At 39.9% G+C, this 19,394-nt stretch overlaps 2 protein-coding genes across 6 annotated transcripts in view; one reads left to right on the top strand and one right to left on the bottom strand.

Moving 5' to 3' along the window:
* Positions 1-3,260: 3,260 nt before the first annotated feature.
* Positions 3,261-5,611, bottom strand: dusp1 (dual specificity phosphatase 1). The gene is made up of 4 exons (XM_052014792.1): positions 5,142-5,611; positions 4,664-4,809; positions 4,284-4,503; positions 3,261-3,965 (listed from the first exon to the last, which is right to left on the bottom strand). Exons 1-4 carry the CDS (start codon positions 5,509-5,511, stop codon positions 3,601-3,603), a joined length of 1,101 nt encoding a protein of 366 aa, XP_051870752.1. The 5' UTR covers positions 5,512-5,611; the 3' UTR covers positions 3,261-3,600.
* Positions 5,612-6,139: 528 nt separating this feature from the next.
* Positions 6,140-19,394, top strand: part of ergic1 (endoplasmic reticulum-golgi intermediate compartment 1) — a 76,840-nt gene continuing 63,585 nt past the window's right edge. Inside the window, exons 1-2 of one of the 5 annotated variants that reach the window (XM_052013847.1) lie at positions 17,454-17,572; positions 18,698-18,821. In XM_052013847.1, coding sequence (XP_051869807.1) covers positions 18,742-18,821 — 80 coding nt within the window. In that variant the 5' untranslated portion in view covers positions 17,454-17,572; positions 18,698-18,741. Of the gene's footprint in view, positions 6,698-13,745; positions 13,853-17,408; positions 17,583-18,697; positions 18,822-19,394 lie in introns of those variants that run through there. The other 4 variants (XM_052013846.1, XM_052013851.1, XM_052013848.1 and 1 more) reach the window with 4 other exon arrangements.

Genomic DNA, 19,394 nt, shown 5'->3' with positions numbered 1-19,394 from the left:
GGAAAGAAGTACGAAAAAAATGCAGTTCCAGCATTTGTTTTAAACAGTATGTGCAAAGCGAGCTGGTTACGTTATCTGCCACACAAATGCTGGCGGAAGTCATAATGATCTATCTTCAGAAATGGACTGAGATATTCGGATACCAAGAACAGGATGTAAAATCCAACAGCTTGCAAAGCTATTTTCAGTTAGTAAAATTAAATGCAATTCGATCCATAAATGTTTCTAATTATAGTATTACAGTATATCCGGCGTGACCTCCAATGGGACATCTGGGATGTAAAACGTGCAGCACGCATCCTAAGGAATGAAGGGAACGCGACGTCCTTGGGTCTCGCTGTTCTTTAAGCTTCAACGTCAGTGCGCCCTTATACGCCCCAGACACTCGATTGCCGACTTGTAATGGAAAGTAACTGAGTGACAGCGCCACTGGCCATACACGTCCTTCAGCCTGAATGCAGTGATTTTCCATAATAGAACAACATAAACTGCAAGGGCGCCCAATAAAAATAGGACTTGGCTGGCGCCTTGGAGGGAGTTATTTCCTAAGGTGACCCTCAAGAGAATCATTCAGGATCACTTATTGCACCAATTATCTGAAAAGCGAAAGGATGCTGTCCAGCTGATGAACAGTTCCTAACAGATCCCGTTCATCGTGTGCTCTTTTTAATCCATTAGCAGCCTACATGCTTGTAGTGCCTGACTGGCGATGTATTTCATTGTTGTCAGATTTGACATTTGTTGAATGGCATTACACATGATTCTACTTCTGTTTCAAATGAATATCAAATATGATGTGATTAAATGTTATCCAATGATCTAATCGGAGATTAGATTAAAGTACATTGCGAATGTAATCAACCGGGGTATAAATCCATGCGTTTCTTGCTTGTCTACAGATATTTGATCACATTTTATTGTTAGACCCTTGGTGTTAAAGTGACTGCAGATGCTGGAATCTGGAGCAAGAAACAAACTGCAGGAGGAACTCAGCGGGCCGAGCAACATCTGTGGTGGGAAATGAATCGATGAAGGGCCTCCACCGACCAATCGACTGTCCATTTCCCACTGCAGATACTGCCTGGCCCGCTGAGTTCCTCCAGCAGCGTTTTTTTTCGGTCTTCGTGTTAAAAGTGCATAGTTACTTGTCACCTCACTTGAGCAAATGAATACTAATGTTGTTGCAAACTATTCCTTTCGAGCATTTGTGAAATTAACTATCCCACAAATATTTGATTGCAAAAATTTAGCAGAAATGGATGGTACCAAAGGGCCATTTGGTTAGTACAGGAAAGTAGCCCTGAAGTAAAGGATAAACCATATTAAATGACAGAGCAGATGCGAGGGAGCGAATACCTCTGGTTCTATTTCTTAGGGGTTTGTTTATCTTTATTATAGCAAGAAAACAATATTAACAGGAGAATTTTGATTGGAGACATACACATGGATGCGCAGTGTAAATAATCCTTAGAACCAAGGAATTTTAGACGTATACATTAGTGTTCAAGGAAATGGAAATACTGTTTTACGCGCTGCTTCCCGGAGGATATGTTAGTATAAAGCAGGATTTGGGTGCTAGACTTGGAGACCATTCACATAAACAGAGCTTGATCAGAGTCTGGGCTGGTGGCCAAGATCAAGATGTGACGCACGGCTTCCTTGTGTGACTGAGGAAACTCCCCGTGGTTTCCATGGAGACGCAATCACTCGTACACTTCTGAGGAACAGCTCCTTCATGTAACTTAGCAACGCTATTGAACTACGATTAAACTAACGCCAAGCAAATAACTTGGTTAATCTCTACTTTTGACCTAAGCGTCCCGTAACTTTAAACATTTTAGAGAGGTTCTAGGTGGAAATTTCGTCTCAATTTATTAACTTCACTTTAGTTTCAAAACTTTAGAGTCTATGTATAAACACACTGTACATGTAATATATATAATTAGAAAGAGAGTTCCATGTGCTCCCAAACTATTTCAGCTGAATGGAATTGAAACTGCAACAAAACCAAAGCAGTTTACCGCCTTTTATAGTTTCCAGTTGCAGTTTTTTGAACGCCATAGCATTAGAAATATTTCCAATAAATTTCATAATTATGTCTAAATGTCATCAGGAAGGTCTCGGCCCGAAACGTCGACTGTTAATTTCCCTCCATGGATGCTGCCCGACCTGCTGGGTTCCTCCAGCACTTTTTGTGTATTGTTCCAGATTCCAGCATCTGCAGAATTTTTTGTGTCTGGGTGATTTTGTAGTCGCTTTGCAGAAAACTTAGAATGTTAAAGCTAAATTGAAATTCTTAAAATGCCAAGATGGGACTTGAGCCGACGTGCCCTGGTTTAGCGGTATACACCTCTGGATTACTACTCGAATAACCACTACAGTATTTTACCATACCCACAGGTGGGTGGGATTTTCAGGAATAGTGGCTAACAATACAATAATATGGTCTTCCATACAGTTGCATTTTCAGTTATAGTAAATGCTCAGAACAGTTAGTTCGAGATAGGATAAACTCAAAATCAATGATTTTGGACTATAATTATGTGCATTTTTTAAAAAGGTTCTTAGAAAACAACTTGAGAAATTCCAGGATACAGGATTTTCAAAAATAGACTAAATGACCAGATGTGATAGAAACAGCTCAGTTTTTCGATAATCCCAACGAAATGATAGGTGACTTTGAAATTATAAGTGAGTGTAGTCAGCAGCAAGTTATTCGCAGTGGAATTTGAGCACTTGACTCTAAAGCACATTCATCTTGAGATCATTTCTAACATAATTTGTGCATCTTTTATCCAAACCGAGTTCCAGTTCCTTTGGAATGTTACTAAAGGGATTAGAGGGACTAATCAGAAACACAAGACTCCCGACCCACTTTAGTAGTTATATTCAGTGCCCATTTCTAAATTAATTTCTTTGGAAAAACAGGGTTAATAATGCATTAGCCTCAATAAATCTACACACTGAAGTTAATACATTATTTTCTGAAATGGATTTGTATTTACCCAATTGACCAACTCCAAGTGACCCATAGTGACATATACATACCACCAATCTATACCACCTGACCCCAAGCCAAGTTTGCACAGTATTGAAGGGAAATAATGTTTGAAATGGTAGCTAAAGGCTGTGCAAGGTGGAGTGTTGGAATACAATCTGGGATAAACACTCCGGTGGTTTGTAGTGTTAAATTACGTGCGTTGTATTAATGAACAGAGCAAGGTAGTAATATAGCACCGCCTCATGTTCAACACCAAAAGTTATGTAAAAAAAGTGTTTTATTGAACTCGTACAAAATATCTATACAACAAACAAAATGGCCAGTGTAAATAAATATTTGTATAAATTATCAAACTGAAGTCAGTACAAACTTCAATTTTAAAAAGGGTATAAAAAGTGCTAAAATGCCGATTGTATTTTCGCCAGACATTTTCAGAATTGGACACAGTGCAATGGTCTGGTTGAGATATTTCAGTTTCTTTTTAACTTCTGGTCTGGAGACCATAGCAGATGAATCTCTGTCCATTGAGGAAAGGCGTGGACACGACCTCTTAGCTTATTGTGCTTTGTTTAGTCCGGAAAAAAAGTCTTTTCCGCACGTCAATATGTAGGGGAGGTGGTGATAGGACTCTGGAGATAACCCAAGGAATTAGCTGGTGAACGCACAGGCATGGTGACGGGAAAATTAAAGACAAATCGAGTTGAAGTACTGGAGGGGTTATGCGAGGGACTGGCAGCCTCCGTCGAACACGAAGGGGTGAATACTTGAGATTCAAACTGCAAAAGTTGTCCCATAAAACTGAAGTTGGGGGAGATGACGCTCCTGCGTTGTTTAACGAACTCGAAAGCTTCGTCCAGTTTCACCCGGTTGGCCCTCATGAGATAAGCCAGGCAAATGGTAGCGGATCGAGAGATTCCAGCTTGACAATGAACAAACACCCTGCCACCAGTATTCTTCACAGAGTCTAGAGAGAAAGGAAAAAAAACGCTTGATTAAGTACCAAAAACCGGATATATATATACACACACACAAACTTGAACTGTAAAGATTTTATTTAAAAAGTTCTATCCATTTGTACAACTAGTAAGTGAACATAAACAAAAATGTGTTAAGGTAGAGAAGCAATCATAAAACTAATGTTAACAATTGAAGTCAAATTCACTTCCGTGTATTCAAATACTACATACCTTAACACATTATGACTTTATGCTGAAAGAATCTAATAAAGTTTCCATTTGTTGAATAAACTGCTTATTATAGGAATAAAAGCATAAGCCCTTACCAATGAATTCAATGGCCTCCAGGAACCAGGAGCTGATGTCTGCTTTGTGACTGTCCTCCACCGGAATACTTTTATATTGATAATGTTCCTCAAAGTGGTTTGGGCAGTTAGCAGAGACATTAATCAGGGCCGTAATTCCAAGGGCGTCCAGCATGTCCTTCCTTGACGCATGATAGGCACTTCCGAGGTAGAGGAAAGGGAGGATTTCTACAGGTCCACCCTGCGGGAAAAAAAAACTTGTCAGTTTCCCAAACTTCCCATCATTTAATTTTGTGAAAATTGGCTGGTTAATAAGTAATCGTTCTTATCTATATTAAGTCATTTAGCTTAAGTGGGGGATAATAAATGTTGCCCAATAGTGAGGTTTAGCAATGACTAACCTGATCGTAGAGTGGAGTGTCGCAGGAACTGCAGCTTGGTTCCGCACTGTTGGGGCGGCTGTTGGCGCTCAGAGGTAGAGACAATGGAGGGGGTGAAGGTTTAGTGCAAAATTCTGGATATTCCGAGGAAAATGTATCATAGCCTCCTGAAATTAAACAAACACCAAACTAGTTAATTCGCTGTAACCTTAAAACAGTTTCAAATTTACTGAAGCTATTTAGAAGCACACACGAGCCACCAAAATATAACCCGTCGTATGTTTAATTTTATACATTTTTAATTCGTTTTAAGTTATTAATTCTTTACACGGAACTATTTGATCGCCGGACAGGTACACGTTCTGGTTCTGTTACACGGGCCATAAGGTTTAGTGATATATCCAACGTTAAAAAGTGATCCAAGTTGAAAAGTGGTATGGACGTATTTTTTTGTGTTATTACTGAAACAAAACGAAGTTTGTGCGCTTAGTTTACTTACCTCGGAGAAAGGCAATGCTCGCTCCATAGGATTCTCTGCACAACGTATTGACTGCTAGGTGTACCGTGCTGTCTTTCTTGAGCATGTTAAACTCCGAAGTCTTTTCATCAAAAATGACAACGAATGAATAGTGGCCGGAGATTAAACTATTACGATACTCTTCGTTAGGTACAATGTGTTCAAGCCCCATCGCTCCTTTGGCCCTTCGCTTAACTATGGTACTAAAACGGACGTTGAGAGAATTCAATATATGCGATGCGTTAAAGGCGAAGAAAGATCGACAGTCCAGCAGCAAACATTTAGAGGCATCTTCTTTCAGAAGCTGTCCAAGAGTTTCATTATTAACACTTGAGATTTCCATCATGACCATAATTGCTGCTTTAACACAGCTGATTCTCAAGAAGCCTCGCTTCTGCTGGTGGCAAAGCTGCTTCTTGAACTGTCTTCACGCTTTGGTTCCGAACTGAAGCTTTGCTCTGGCCCCAGCTGCCTTTTTATGGAGGATTTTGTGAATGAAATTGACGCGTTGTCTGTCACGTGACACAATGTCGTGACGCACTCGGCGCCTGGTGGATTTGACACGCCTTGTCCTTGACGTGTGCCAAGGAGCACGTCACGCCTGTTTCAATGTTTAATTGGAACCAAACAATGTGATGTAACTTCAAACCAGCTGACCCGAGACCCGCAGTGCCTGCATTGCAACTAACAAAGTACAGCGAACTTAATGCATTCCCATAGTATGTACAATAATTAGCAATTAATTATTTACAAAGTTGTAGAAATTTAAACCTATCCATTTAGTTCAAGCGTCCTTAAACCTCTGTAACGATTAACTGCAGTTATCCTATTTGCGTAATCATCTGGGGAAGTAAATATTCGTTTATTGATTAGTTTACTAATTGATTTTGGTGTAGGTTATGCACTATTTTAACCTTTAATCCGGAGTGAGATTCAAATTGAGGGATTTAAGGTATTGGATACGTACCATCCCGTCAACGCTAATTTACTCAGAGCACTGAAGGAATGAGGTAATGCAGTACTCGCAGTACCAGTATGGATTTACCTGCCAATTCCCCAGATTTCCAAGGAAATAATTTATGCACTCGTATTCAAATAAATCCAACTTTTGTTTTTAAAATTCTGGAAACCACAGCGTATATAGTTTTCAATCTCCACAAAACTGACTGGGCTATCTTCATTTATGATCTACAAATTTGATATAGATTAGAGTTACATTTCGTGCGTAACCTAAAGTACAACGCGTTCTGAATGGATAGTTCGATCACGTAATGAAAGTTCTTTTGAATGGAGAACAACCCAAAAACATTGTCGCGGAGAATCATCGCTAAAAAAGAAACATATAAAACAAGAAACATGAAATGAGTTATATTTTAAATGTGTCCATTACTCTTCATAATAAATTATGCAACTGCGCCGCGAGTTGCACCATGCGGGCTTGTTATCAAGAAAGCAATTGATTTGTGTGCTCAGAACCAAGTTACGAAGCACTGCTACAAAAAGGATGTCGCCAATAACGTTAACAATTCTAAACGAACGTGAGTATCTTGGAGCTTTACTAACGATAATGCCAGATTAAAATTAATTAATGCGCATTAAGAAGTAAAATACTTTGTTCTTAAAGCTTCAATACATAACTAATTTTATGTTTTACGCATTTTAACTGTCAAAATCGCACCAATTTTAGCATCCATGGTCTTTGCAAAAGAGTTTAATCCAGAGTTTGTGTCTGATATGACTTCTGACAATTACTTTACCTGATGCAATCTTATATTATGGCATGGATGTTTGTGTGTGTGTGTGTGTGTGGGGCGGGGGAGTAAAGGAATTTGCAAATTCCAAATATGTAAATAATAGCAAAAAGGCGAGAATGTTTGAGTATTCAATTTGGTTAAAATCTGAATTGCATTCTCTGAGTTATGGCTCACATACCACAAGGGTGTAAAAGCAATAAAGTTCCAGTAGCAGGGGATTTTAACCTTTTCAATATTGACCGGGATTGCCTTAATGCAAGGAGCTTGAATGGGGAGCAATAAGTAAAATGCATTCAAGAAGGTTCCTGAAGCAATATGTAGGGAGTCCTACAAGGGAAGGGAATGTACTTGATCTTATCTTAGGGAATGAGGACAGGCAAGTGATTGAAGTGTCAATGTAGAAACCCTTTGGGAACAGTTTGCTGAGCTTCAAAGTAGTCATGGAAATAGGTAAAGTGTGTCCTCGAACGAGGACCTTAAACTTGGGGAAGGCAGATTTCAGTAGTGTAACAGAAGACCTGGGAGAGGTAGATTGGGAGCAGCTGCTCGGGGAAAACAACATCTGATAAGTGGGAGGCGTTTCAATGCAAGATAGTAAGCGTTCAGAGTCAGCATGTTCCTGTAAGAGGCAAAGGTGGTAAGTTTGGGGAACCCTGATTAATGAAGATTTGAACAGGGAAAAGAAGAAAGCACATGTCAGATACAGGGAATTGGTATCAAGGAGACATAGGAGAAAACTTAAAAAAAAAGAAACGAGGACAAAAAGGGGTCATGAAATGTCCTTCATAAGTATGGTAAAGGAGAATCCTAAAATGTTTTATATACATATTAGGAATAAAAGGGTAGCCAAGGAAGGAATGGGTCCTCTCAGGGACCAGAGGGGTAATCAATGTGTGGAACCAGAGGATATGAGTGAAATTCCAAATGAATATTTCTCATCAGTATTCACCAGAGAGAAGGATGTGCAGGCTGGAGAGTTAAGGGTGGGGTATGCTGATATTCTGGAGCATGTTTGTATCAGGAAGGAGGAAGTGCTAGAAATATTGGAGCGCATTAGGGTGGATAAATCCCCAGCGCCAGATGGGATCTCTCCCATGATGTTAAGGGGAGCAAGGGAAGAGATTGCTGTGGATTTGACAGAGATTTTCATACCTTTGTTAGCCACAAGTGAGGTACCAGAAAACTGAAGGACAGTTAATGTTATCCCCTTGTTCAAAAAGGGCAGTAGGAATAAGCCTGGAAACTATAAGCTGGTGAGCCTTACGTCAGTGGTAGAGAAATTGTTTGAGAATATTCTGAGGGACAGAATTTATGTTCACTTGGAAAGGCAGGGGCTGACTAGGAGGAATCAGCATGGTTTTATTTAAAGGAGGTGATGTCTCACAAATCTGATTTGAGTTTTTTAAGGAGATAACTCAGAAAATGGATGAGGGCAGCTGTAGTTTACATGAACTTTTGTAAGGCTTTTGACAAAGTTTTGCATGGTAGGCTGGCCCAGAAGAGTCTGGCACAAGGGATCCGAGGCATATTGACAAACTGGATCCAAACTTGACTTAGTGACAGGAGGCTGGATGGGTGATCTTCTGACTGGAAATCGGTGCTGGGACCTTTATTTGTAAAATATATAAATGGCTTGGATGAGAATGTAGGGAGCATGATTAGTAAGTTTGGGGATGACTCACAAACTGGTGAAGTCATAGATAGTGAAGAAGGTTGTCTGAGGATACAGTGAGACATTAGGTCAGCTGGAAATTTGGGCAGAACTGAGGCAGATGGGATTTAATCCATTCAAGTGTGAAGTAATGCATTTTGGAAAGTCAAATTCTAGTAGGATATATAGAATAAATGGCAGGGACCTTAGGAGTGTTGAGGGACAATGGGGCCAAGGTCCATAGCTCCCTGAAAGTGGCAACACAGGTGGATAGGGTAGTGAAAAAGGTATTTGGTATACTTGCCTTCATAGACCGTGAAGTTGAGCATAAGATTGGTTAGGCTTCACTTCGAGTATTGTGTACAGAGCTGGTTGTCTCACTACTGAAAGGACATGGTAGCAATAGAGACCGTGCAGGAGAAATTCACCAGGATCTTGCCTGGACTGGAGGACTGTGGTTATAAGGAGAGATTGGAGAGGTTGGGGTTATTCTCAGCGGAACATTACAGGATCAGGCATGACTTTATAGAGGCTTATAAAATTATGAGAGGCATAGAAAGACAGATGGTCAGAGCCCTTTTCCCAGGGCAGGCAAGTCTAGAACTAGAGGACACAGGTTTAAGGTAAGAGGGGAGAAATTTAAATGTGATCTGAGGGATAAGTTTTTCAGACAGATGGGTTAAATACAGGTCCACCCCAGCTGATGAACACTCGATTTATGTACAGCCTTTACATACAAACAAATGATTTTCACACAGAGGGTGGTGAAATGTGGAATTAGCTGCCAGGGAAGATGGTGGAGACAGATACAATTGCAATATTTACAAGGTGTTTGGACAGATACTTGGATAGGAAAGGTATAGAGGGATCTGGGCTACATGAGTATCGTGGTTAGTATGGATGAGGTGGGCCGAAAGTATCTGTTTCTGTGCTGTATGACTCTATGCCACTGATATTAGTTTATTATTGAACCCATGGGAGTTTTTAAAGGATATCCGAGAGAAGAAGCAGAACAGGCTGTGGTATTGCATGTCCAATAATTGAACTGAAGTACTATTTGTTACTATTTTCATAAGTGAATCTAAGTCTTTTAACTGTACCCTTAGGAAAGAATAGTTTGTAAAGTGTAACCAATCCAAATGAAGAAAAAGTTGAAGTAGTGCCCTTTTTTTAGAGGATCACAACAATAGGTATGTAAACTATACAAAGGAAAAAGATAAATGAATCATTCTTTTCTATATTATCTATACACTCCCTTCCTAGGAGGCCTCAGTTGCAGCAGAGTCTCCTTATTGAGGGTTACCCAAGCATAAAAACTTGGTGGGGGAGGGAGGGTGGGGGTAATTCAAAGAAACCTGCTGCTTGTTAATTGGCTCATGATGAATTTGACAGGCTGAAACCTAATAATATGCACTTCTCTCATATTGTTTTCCTTACTGTCTTTCCTATCACATAAGAGAAACCATTTAGTATTTCAAGCCCTTAAGGCTTGAACCCTTTCAGTTCTTATGCTTTTTACTGGTAAAATATTGTGGCCTGTGTTTTTTTTTGTACAGCAACAATCCATGTTGTCCATAAAACTGGTGTATTTACTTTATTTTTATGTGCCAAGCCACTTATATTATTATTCTTGTGATGTAGAAGGAGGCCATTCAGCCCGTTGAGTCTATGCCAACTCTTGGAATAGTCCCATCAATTTCATACCTCCCTGCCCATTTATTTCTTTGTAACCGGTTTTCTGTCACATATCCATCAAATTTCCCCTGATTATCCTGAAACAATCTACATTTAACAGGACATTTTTAATAGCTGAATAACTTACCAGCATATCTTTGGGATGTGGGAGGTATCCTGAGCAGCCCAAGGGAAGATCAAATGGAGAAGAACATGTAAACTCCACAGACAACAGTGCAGATCAGGATCAAACCTAGGTAACTGGAGCTGTGAGGCAGCAACACCAACAGCTACACTGTCGTGTATGGACTCATTTGCTAGAACTGGATATTTTTTGTTCAGCGAAGGAAGAAAATCAGAACTCTGCCTTGTGAACCATCACTCATCAGTGTCGGAAAGATTAAAACTGTAAAGTGGAGAACATGTGCTTTAGTTACATGACTACTCTTTAAAAACAGAGATTGGATATTTCTGATATCTTAACCTTGTCAAATATTTTGCCGTATTTTTGCTTATTGTGAATATTGCTGAGAATACTGACATTTATTGGCCATTCCCCCCTGAACTGAGTTGAAGACTCAACTATATTTTATGCAATAAAAGTGGTGAAACATGGTATGAAGTCCAGAATATTTTTATTTTATATGTAAAACATATTTTCAAGCATAGATGTAACAAAACATAATTGAATACAGGAAATCAAAATGGAAATTAAAGAGCTATGCAGAAATATCAAAAGTGCACTCGAACATTGGTTGTATATACCTCTACAATTCTGAATAGCTGATTGCTGTTGTAAATGCTGGTGCCAGGCCAATAACATTCATAGTTTATAATATAATTATGAATTATAAATGTTATTAACATGAACAATGCTGGAGAGGTACCACCAATGGCGTCTCCACAAAATTGTACAAATCCACTGGATGGTAAGCAAATGACAGTGTCCATTCCCACGCCCACATCACCAGTACTAATGCTCTGATTATAAACATTTTGCTCTGTTTGGCGGGCTGCAGATATGCCCAATAGCAGATTCCTGAAAGAGATACTCAACTCTGGCAAATGATCCCCAAGTGGATAGAAGAAGTGATTCAGGGATGTTCTCTAAGCTTCCTTGAAAAAGTGTAATGTCCCCACTGATTTGTGGAAATCCCTAACCCATAACATCTCAAAGTAGAGAACGAGTACTGGTAACTTTGAGACCGTTGATGAGGAACAGGTAAAAGCCCATCATAGTTGGTGGAAGGAGTGCACCATAACCTGTAATACCCACACACCTGCTGTCAGACATCTGCTGCTCCACCTATGGTAGAGTCTGTGGGTCCCACTTTGGCCTCATCTGCCAGCTCAGAACCAAAAGAGCTGGAGTGCAACCAATCATCCATATTTCCAAGTGATTGCCTGAGGAAGAGAAGAAGTGCACCTGATGCTCAAGCATTCTTTTTGATCCTGAATATGAATACTTGCTTTCTGCAGAGAATTAAAAACTCCATCAAACTACGGCAAAAGCAGGTTGAATTATGGCAACTTCAGAACATCTTGGAGCCCTGTTAGTAGAATGTTGATTCCATGTACATCAGAATTTTCAATACAGTGCTCTTGCACTGAATAAGGTAAGTGTGGGCAACATGTGTCTGTGCCTTAAGTCTGCAGAGCAGACACATTATGATGCCAATTGTCATGTTTTGCTGATTTCTTGACAGTGTTGCCATATTATACTTTGATGATCCAACTAATGTCTGGTGCTTGGCACACATAGGACCGAAATGTTCAACAGAAGCAAGAACCATCCCCCTCACACATACTGCAAATCCAGATATATGGATGACCTGTGCAGGATCAAAGGCACATTAATTAATCACACATTACAGTCATTTTTCAGTCTTATGTACGTTGCCCCCATTTTAACAGCTGAAAATAAAACACACAACTCAAATTCTGACACTGGAATTAACATCCTGTGTTAGTATGTGCAAAAGTACAAGTCATATTGCACAGGTAGGCTTGAAAATCCATGTTAAGTCTCCATTCACTTGTAATACATCATGAATGCCATTAATAACAGCCAATTGTTTCAAGGAACTCAGCAGGCCAGGCAGCATCCATGGAGAAAAGTAGGCAGTGAAGGGTTCTGCCCGGCCAGGCCTGCTGAGTTCCTCTAGCATCATTGCGTTTTTCATCTAGATTCCAGCATCTGCTGTCCTTTGTTTCTCTTCTCCGACTGTTTCAACGTAGCTTTCATTTCATACAAATTTTTGAACAAATAATGAAGTGTTATTTCAAGAGAGATGAACTAAATTTCTAGATTACTTGTACCTAGTTTTTATTGCATAGATGTTTGAGCAACTCTTAATATACCAAAGAGAGTTTTCAATATTAGACAAGGCATTGAGTTTCAATTGCTAACATTTTTTTAAAACCTAGGCAAGAATGCACACTAATTACTTCCACTACACTGATTCGTCTATAAATACCTTTGCGAAATGTCTAAAGGCATTAGAAATTCTGAACATTTTAATGCAAATTTGGAACTTAATTGAAACCTCTAGCTAAGTGGAAAGAGATAATTCTATATTAATTCTTTTGTAATTAGCAGTTTTATTATATCCTCTTACTTAAGCATACTTGCCAAGGTGCTGCCAACTTATAGGATGGGTCATTAAGATTACTCTTCTCTACTAATTAGAAAAAAATCAGTTCATTGAACTTTTGTTGGGCATATACTGAATACATTCAATTTGGTTCACCTGTTTTAAGCATGAGTGAAATGAAACATCAATGACAGGCAATGTATAAACAGTGCTGGGAGGTAAATGTTTACCAAACTATGGTCACTTTCCTGAATACATGTAGGTAGTTTAAAAAAAAAGATAAAAAATTTGAACTAATTCACATTATTTTAAGTTTGTTTTATTGGACACCCTGTGTGTCAGTAATTTACATAAGAAAAGTGGCAAATAGTATGGAATGTTATGAAATCTTCATATAATAGTATAAGAACATAGGCATTTGGAGCAGGAAAAGGCAACCTGGTCCCTTGAAGTCTGCTCCACCATTTATCAAGATAATGGATAGTCTTCTGCCTTGATTCCATTTCTCTAAACTATTCCCATATCTCTCAATTCTCTTAATATTGAGAAATCTATCAATCTCTATTTTGAAGGAACCCAGTAACTAAACCTCCCTAGCCATCTGGGTAGAGAATTCCATTGATTCGCCATCCTCTGAGACAAGAAATTTGTCCCAATCTTAATGGCCAACTCCTTATTCTGAGACTGTGACCACTGGTTCTATGCTGCTCACCTATGGGAATCTTTTTCCCAACTTCCACCTTGTTGAGTCCTGTTTGAATTTTTGTGTATTTCAATGAGGTCCCTAGAGAATGAAGACCTGGTTTACTCAGTCCTGATGCAGGATCCTGACTTGAAACATTGACTAACCCTTTGCTTCCACAGATGCTGCTTGACCTGCTGTGTTTCTCTAGCAGTTTATTTTTTTCTGCAGCTTCCAGCGTCAGCATTCTCATGTCTCCTGGTTTACTCAATCTCTCATGTGGCAAACCCACTATCTCAGGAATCAGTCCAGTAAATGTTCACAGAACGTTCTCTATGGTAAGTAAATTATTTTTCAGGTAAGACCAAAACTGTGTATTTTACTATATACACCATACAAACTAGGTGCTTTATTTAGTTTAACAGGTAGCATTAGGAAACCCAATATCATTGTATTTCTAATCACCTGGCATATTTGTCTGAAGATGATGTTGAGATATTCCTCTTGGATATAGGTAAAGAAAAATCACCTAAAATTAAATTGCATATCAATCCTGTATATAGGAAAACAAAGTGGAATGTATTTGAAGGAAGTATTTTTATCTTTTAGATATTTATTTATTCATCACATGTACATCAAAACACACAGTGAAATACATCTTTTTGCGTTGCTAAGAATGTGCTGGGGGCAGCCCGCTAGTGTTGCCACTCTTCCGGCACCAACATAGTATGCCCACAGCTCCTAACCTGTACATCTTTGGAACGTGGGAGGAAACTGGAGCATCCGGAGGAAACCCACGCAGACACGGGGAGAACGTACAAACTCCTTACAGGCAGCAGCGGGAATTGAACCTGGGTTGCTGGCGCTGTAGTAGTGTTATGTAACCTCTATACTACCATGCTATTCGAATAACAATATTCTTAAAAATCACTTTGATTTAATTATTCATCGTTTTTCAATTAATTGGTAGTAATTAATTATAACCACTGGTGTTAGGGATACAAGATGTATTGTTGGTAGAGATTGTAGGACACTTGTTTGGGAAGGATTTATTGGGAGAGAACCCAGTAGAAAGAGGGGGATAAGGTCTTACAAAATATGGGGTATGGGTTATGATGGGGCTGAGGTTCATGTCTCACTTCAAGAGCTATAGATTTTTATCCCTAAGCTGGAAAATTGGAACATGGTGTTAAGCTATTATGGGATGGTAAACAAATGCGGAGACAATAAAATAAGATTAGTGCAAATGGGTGCTTGATGGTCAATGCAGACATGGTGAGTCAAAGATCCTGCTTCTGTGCTGTATGACTCAATTCTATGACTCTAATAACTATATATGAATTTTGGAAAAAAAATATTTTCCAGCTTAGTGGGAGGAGGTAGGAGAGTGGAAGGGAGCTAAATCTGGTCAAGAAACTGATATTCTACCCATCAGTCCTGTACCTGCTCTTTATAAGCACTATACCATTAGTTACACTAACTGCTCTTTCTCCATTAGCTGACAAAATGTTCCACTTTAAGTATTTACTCAATTACCTTTTTAAAGTTATTACTGAAACTGCGTTTCAGGCAGAGCATTCCACTCCAACTTGCTGTATTCTTTTTTTCATCACCGCACCTATGATTATAATGTCAATTGCTTTGTGGCCTTTATTTACCAAATATTTTGCTACCATTCTTCCCGTTGATGGCTATATTTGGATTTTGAGTCATTATAAAACTTTTCTGGTGTCACATTCTGTACTCTATCCTTATCGGGAGATCACAGTCAGTGTGCATCAGTAATAACATCTCCTCCTTGCTGACAGTCAACACAGGTGCACCTCAAGGATGTGTGCTTAGCCCATGCTCGACACTCTCCACACTTATGACTGTGTGGCTAAGCACAGCTCAAACGTTATTTATAAATTCGCCAATGATACCACTGTTGTTGGTAGAATCTCAGGTGGTGATGAGGAGGTGTACAGGAGCGAGATGGATTGGCTGGTTGAGTGGTGTCGTAACAACAGCCTCGCACTCAATGTCAGCAAGACCAAGAAATTGATTGTGAACTTCAGGGGAAGTCAGGAGAACACACACCAGTCCTCATTGAGGGGTCAGCGGTGGAAAGGGTGAGCAGCCTCAAGTCCTGGACATCAGCATTTCAGAGGACCTATTCTAGGCCCAATGCATTGATGCAATCATGACGAAGGCATGCCAGCGGCTCTACTTTGTTACGAGTTTGAGGAGATTTGGTATATCACCAAAGACTCTTGCAAATTTCTCTAGATATACGATGGAGCATTCGGACTGGTTGCATCACATCCTGGTATGGAGGCTCCAATGCACAGGATCGCAAGAGGCTGTAGAGGGTTGTAGACTCAGTCAGCTCCATCATTGGCACAACAGGAAATGACATTCATGCTGTCAGGTTGGAGACTGCCAAGGTGGAATATGAGGTGCTGTTCCTCTAATCTGCATCCACCCTCAACTTGGCTGCAGGGAAGCCATGGAGGAGTGCTGTGCTTTTGGAGATGCTGTCTTTTTGAATGAAATATTAAATCTGGGCTTGACTTGATTTCTCTATTGAATGAATATGATAGGTGCCATTAGACTATTTTGAAGAGCAGGATGGTTATACCCAGTGTTTTGCTCAACATTTATCCCCTAATTAACATTATAACAGTAGGTTTTCTGCTTGTGAGTGATTGAAGTGTACAAATTGCCTGTTCCATTTCTCATATTTTAACAGTGATTACACTTCTTCAACATTAACCGTAGGTTGTATTGGAACATCCCAAAATATACTAGAAGAGTACTATATAAATTTGAGTGTTTCACCCAGTGGTCACAACACCAAACACAGTGGGACATCAATCTACACCCCACTTATTCTTGAAAAAGCAGCACACACCAATAATCCTTGCTTCCTTCTCCTTAGCCCATTTTGTCCTATCAGGGTCAATGACTGTTCAATGCCAGGGCTTCAATTTTGTTAACAGGTCTGTTACAATTTCCTTTATCAAACATGCTTTTAAATTGAACATTCACATCAACCACACTGCCCTTTACCTTGGTTTAAAAAAAACCTCAATTTCTCAAGTAAAATTTGCTATTAATTAATTAATAATGACCTTCAAAATCACTAAAAAAAAATTTGACACTTCATCTTTTTACCTATATTGAGAACATAAATTAAGCACATTCTACAAGAGGAAAATTCCACCTATTTCTCACCAGTAAGCAGTCGAATTCCGCCAAACCTAACTGAGATTTCGCATTATATTATTTTGAAATTATGCTTTTACATTCTGTATGCTCAAATTCATGTGATTAATATACTCTGTGTTAAAAAGAACGGGATGTCGATGTAGACACAAGAAATTCTGCAGATTCTGGTACCTGGAGTAACACACACAAAATGCTGGAGGAACTCTGATGCTGCCTGACCTGCTGAGTTCCTCCAGCATTTCGGGATGTCAATGTGTAATCTCTGGTTCGGTTGATAGAAATTTTGTCTCTGAGTTAGAAAGCTGTCGGTTCAATTCATGTTCCAGAGACTTTAGGACAAATATCCAAGCTGCAGCATAGTTCAAAGGTCTTCAGCATCTGAATTGCCTGCACGAATTGTTAGTTTTGGTTGATTAGGTGGAAGCAGAAGTGCCCCGTGTAAAATCACAGAGTCTGTTCAGCACCGCAATCCCTGATCGAGCGATTCACTGGATCTCTGCTCTATCTTTCATCTTTAAGCACGCCCACAGAAATCTCAGTTTTCTCATAACGCCGGGCAATCAAAAGCATTTCTTCTCTGGGAGAAAGTGCGGTCACTTTCTCCTGTAGACGAAAACTCCCATCAAATGCAACAACTCAATTGTATTTTCAGACCGGAATAGGACCAGCGACCTGGTTCTCAGCAGCCAATAGCAAAATACAAAGCGTCCAAGAGTGACGGTGCATCCGGGCGATAGCCGGCGGGTTCCAGAGAAAGTTGTTCACTTTACCACTCGTAATCCCCAGGAATTGCATTTATTGAATCGATTTGCAGTTTAAGGCTCCGTGATGGCATTCGACGTTAGGAGGTGAGTTGGGGTGCGTGCATCTCTATTTATTTCTTGTAGAGGCGAGGTTGGCGGAGCATGCAAAGAAATGTTGCACGTTCCGAGAATTAGGGGGCAAGTTGCTCGCCTGTGTCTCCTGCACGATTCCACTGCTGCAGCACGGCGCAGACCCCGGCGGGGGAAGCCAGCGGCTGTAATTAGCTCTGCTCTCCTCTCTGCTTGCGACCCTGATCCAGGTTTCACCGGGGATTATTCGAGCCAAGCAATGCACCCTTCAGGATTAGCTGTGAGCTCTGATTAATGGCCTTGCAGCGGATCTGTTGCCATTGTCAGATGTGGAGCAGGTTCCCCAAGATATGCGAGCACTCAAGCAAAACGTATTCCTGTCCCGTTAACAGCCTGTGTTTAAAAAAATAACAATAAAGTACACAAAATCGTGCAGTTTCAGTGTTATGTGAAATGAAGTGTGTCTCCCTTTTGGTGGGGTTGATTGCATTTAATTTTTCTTATGCATTAGAACAGCTTTAATATATAACACGTGGCACACATTGATTTGTTCCAAACCGGGTCCGGCACTACCCGGAAGCATTTTCTCCTGTGCTGTAATCCACAGTTTCAGAGAGGAAACGTGTTGGAAATCGCTGGGTAGTGTAGGAATTTTTTTTAAACGGGCAAGGATTCAGCTTTAAGCTTTTAATATTCGTTTGGTTAAAATCTATTACATTATATTATATTCTATGATATTTTACTTTGGATTGTTTTTTTCTGGGTGAGATAGGGTTAGAATTGACCCTGATCCAGCACCACTCTCACCCACAGAATCTTTAAGCCCTGTTCCTACAGACTTGTATGGAAATCTCAAAACTCATGAATTATCATTGCATTCACATTGTAAGTGTATAATGTTTCAGTGAGCAGAAGTACTTAAATTGTGGGATTTTTTAAAAAATGATGGCTGAGTTGCGGACAAGAAGGCTAAAATTGTGACAAAGTAATATTGACCTATTCATTACTGTAACTTGCAAAATTCACTTGGCATATTTGTTTTGGGAGAGTGGGAAGAACGGCTTAAATTATGTAAACTTATTAAAAACACTTCATGGCTGCTAACAATGGTGTTGTCTTGTGCCTTCCATTGAGAACCAGCTGCTGTCTTCCTCCAGCTGCCAGGTATCATTTGTCAAAACGGAATGAGGAGTAATGGAGGTGCACTTGACCCAATGTCAACTCCAAGAGCAGGTCCCACCAGCCCACTGGTTGTCCCTTACGGGTAGGATGGACTGATTCCCTGAACCTCTGGAAGCAATATGCCTTGTCCACTGTTTTTTCTTTGCTCACCTGGCCCTGTGCTTGTCAATACCTCCACATGATCCTTCCTTGTGCCACCATTGTTGTCTCTCGCTCCTTTGTAGACTGGGCATCCAGAGCAGTCGATGTGGGGGAGAGAGAGTGTCAGTGTATAAAGGATTGAGCAGAGCCACCTTTGGCACTGATAGTCTGGGCCAAAGATTTGCAGCAGAGGCTAAATATTCCAAAACTTACAGTTTGTTAAACAATATGGATGATCTATACCCTAACAATAGTGTTTTTTAAAAATGTTTTGGATTTAAATTTGCTGTTTCCTGTGATTATCCCGTTGGATGTCTCTGATATCAAGCACACTGAAGTAGTTCAGTTTTTCACATCAGGGTGAATTTAAGAGCTTGTGGGTTTTGAACTGCAATTGTCAGGTATTGTGTTTTATTGTGGGTTGAAAGAAAATTGGAGGATAAGCAGAATTTAGGGGTGTAAGTACAGAACTGAGTGAATGATCAAGTTATAAGGACAAAACCAAGATACATTG

Source organism: Pristis pectinata, chromosome 4, assembly GCF_009764475.1.
Source record: "Pristis pectinata isolate sPriPec2 chromosome 4, sPriPec2.1.pri, whole genome shotgun sequence".
In the NCBI taxonomy this organism is placed as follows: domain Eukaryota; kingdom Metazoa; phylum Chordata; class Chondrichthyes; order Rhinopristiformes; family Pristidae; genus Pristis; species Pristis pectinata.
This window is presented reverse-complemented; position numbering and strand designations above follow the sequence as displayed.

Coding starts and splice junctions, on each gene's coding strand:
- dusp1 (XM_052014792.1), bottom strand. CDS start 5,511: ATGGTCATGATGGAAATCTCAAGTGTTAATAATGAAACTCTTGGACAG. Junction 4,810..5,141: donor GAGCATTGCCTTTCTCCGAG/GTAAGTAAACTA, acceptor GTTTAATTTCAG/GAGGCTATGATACATTTTCC. Junction 3,966..4,283: donor GGAGGCCATTGAATTCATTG/GTAAGGGCTTAT, acceptor CTTTCTCTCTAG/ACTCTGTGAAGAATACTGGT.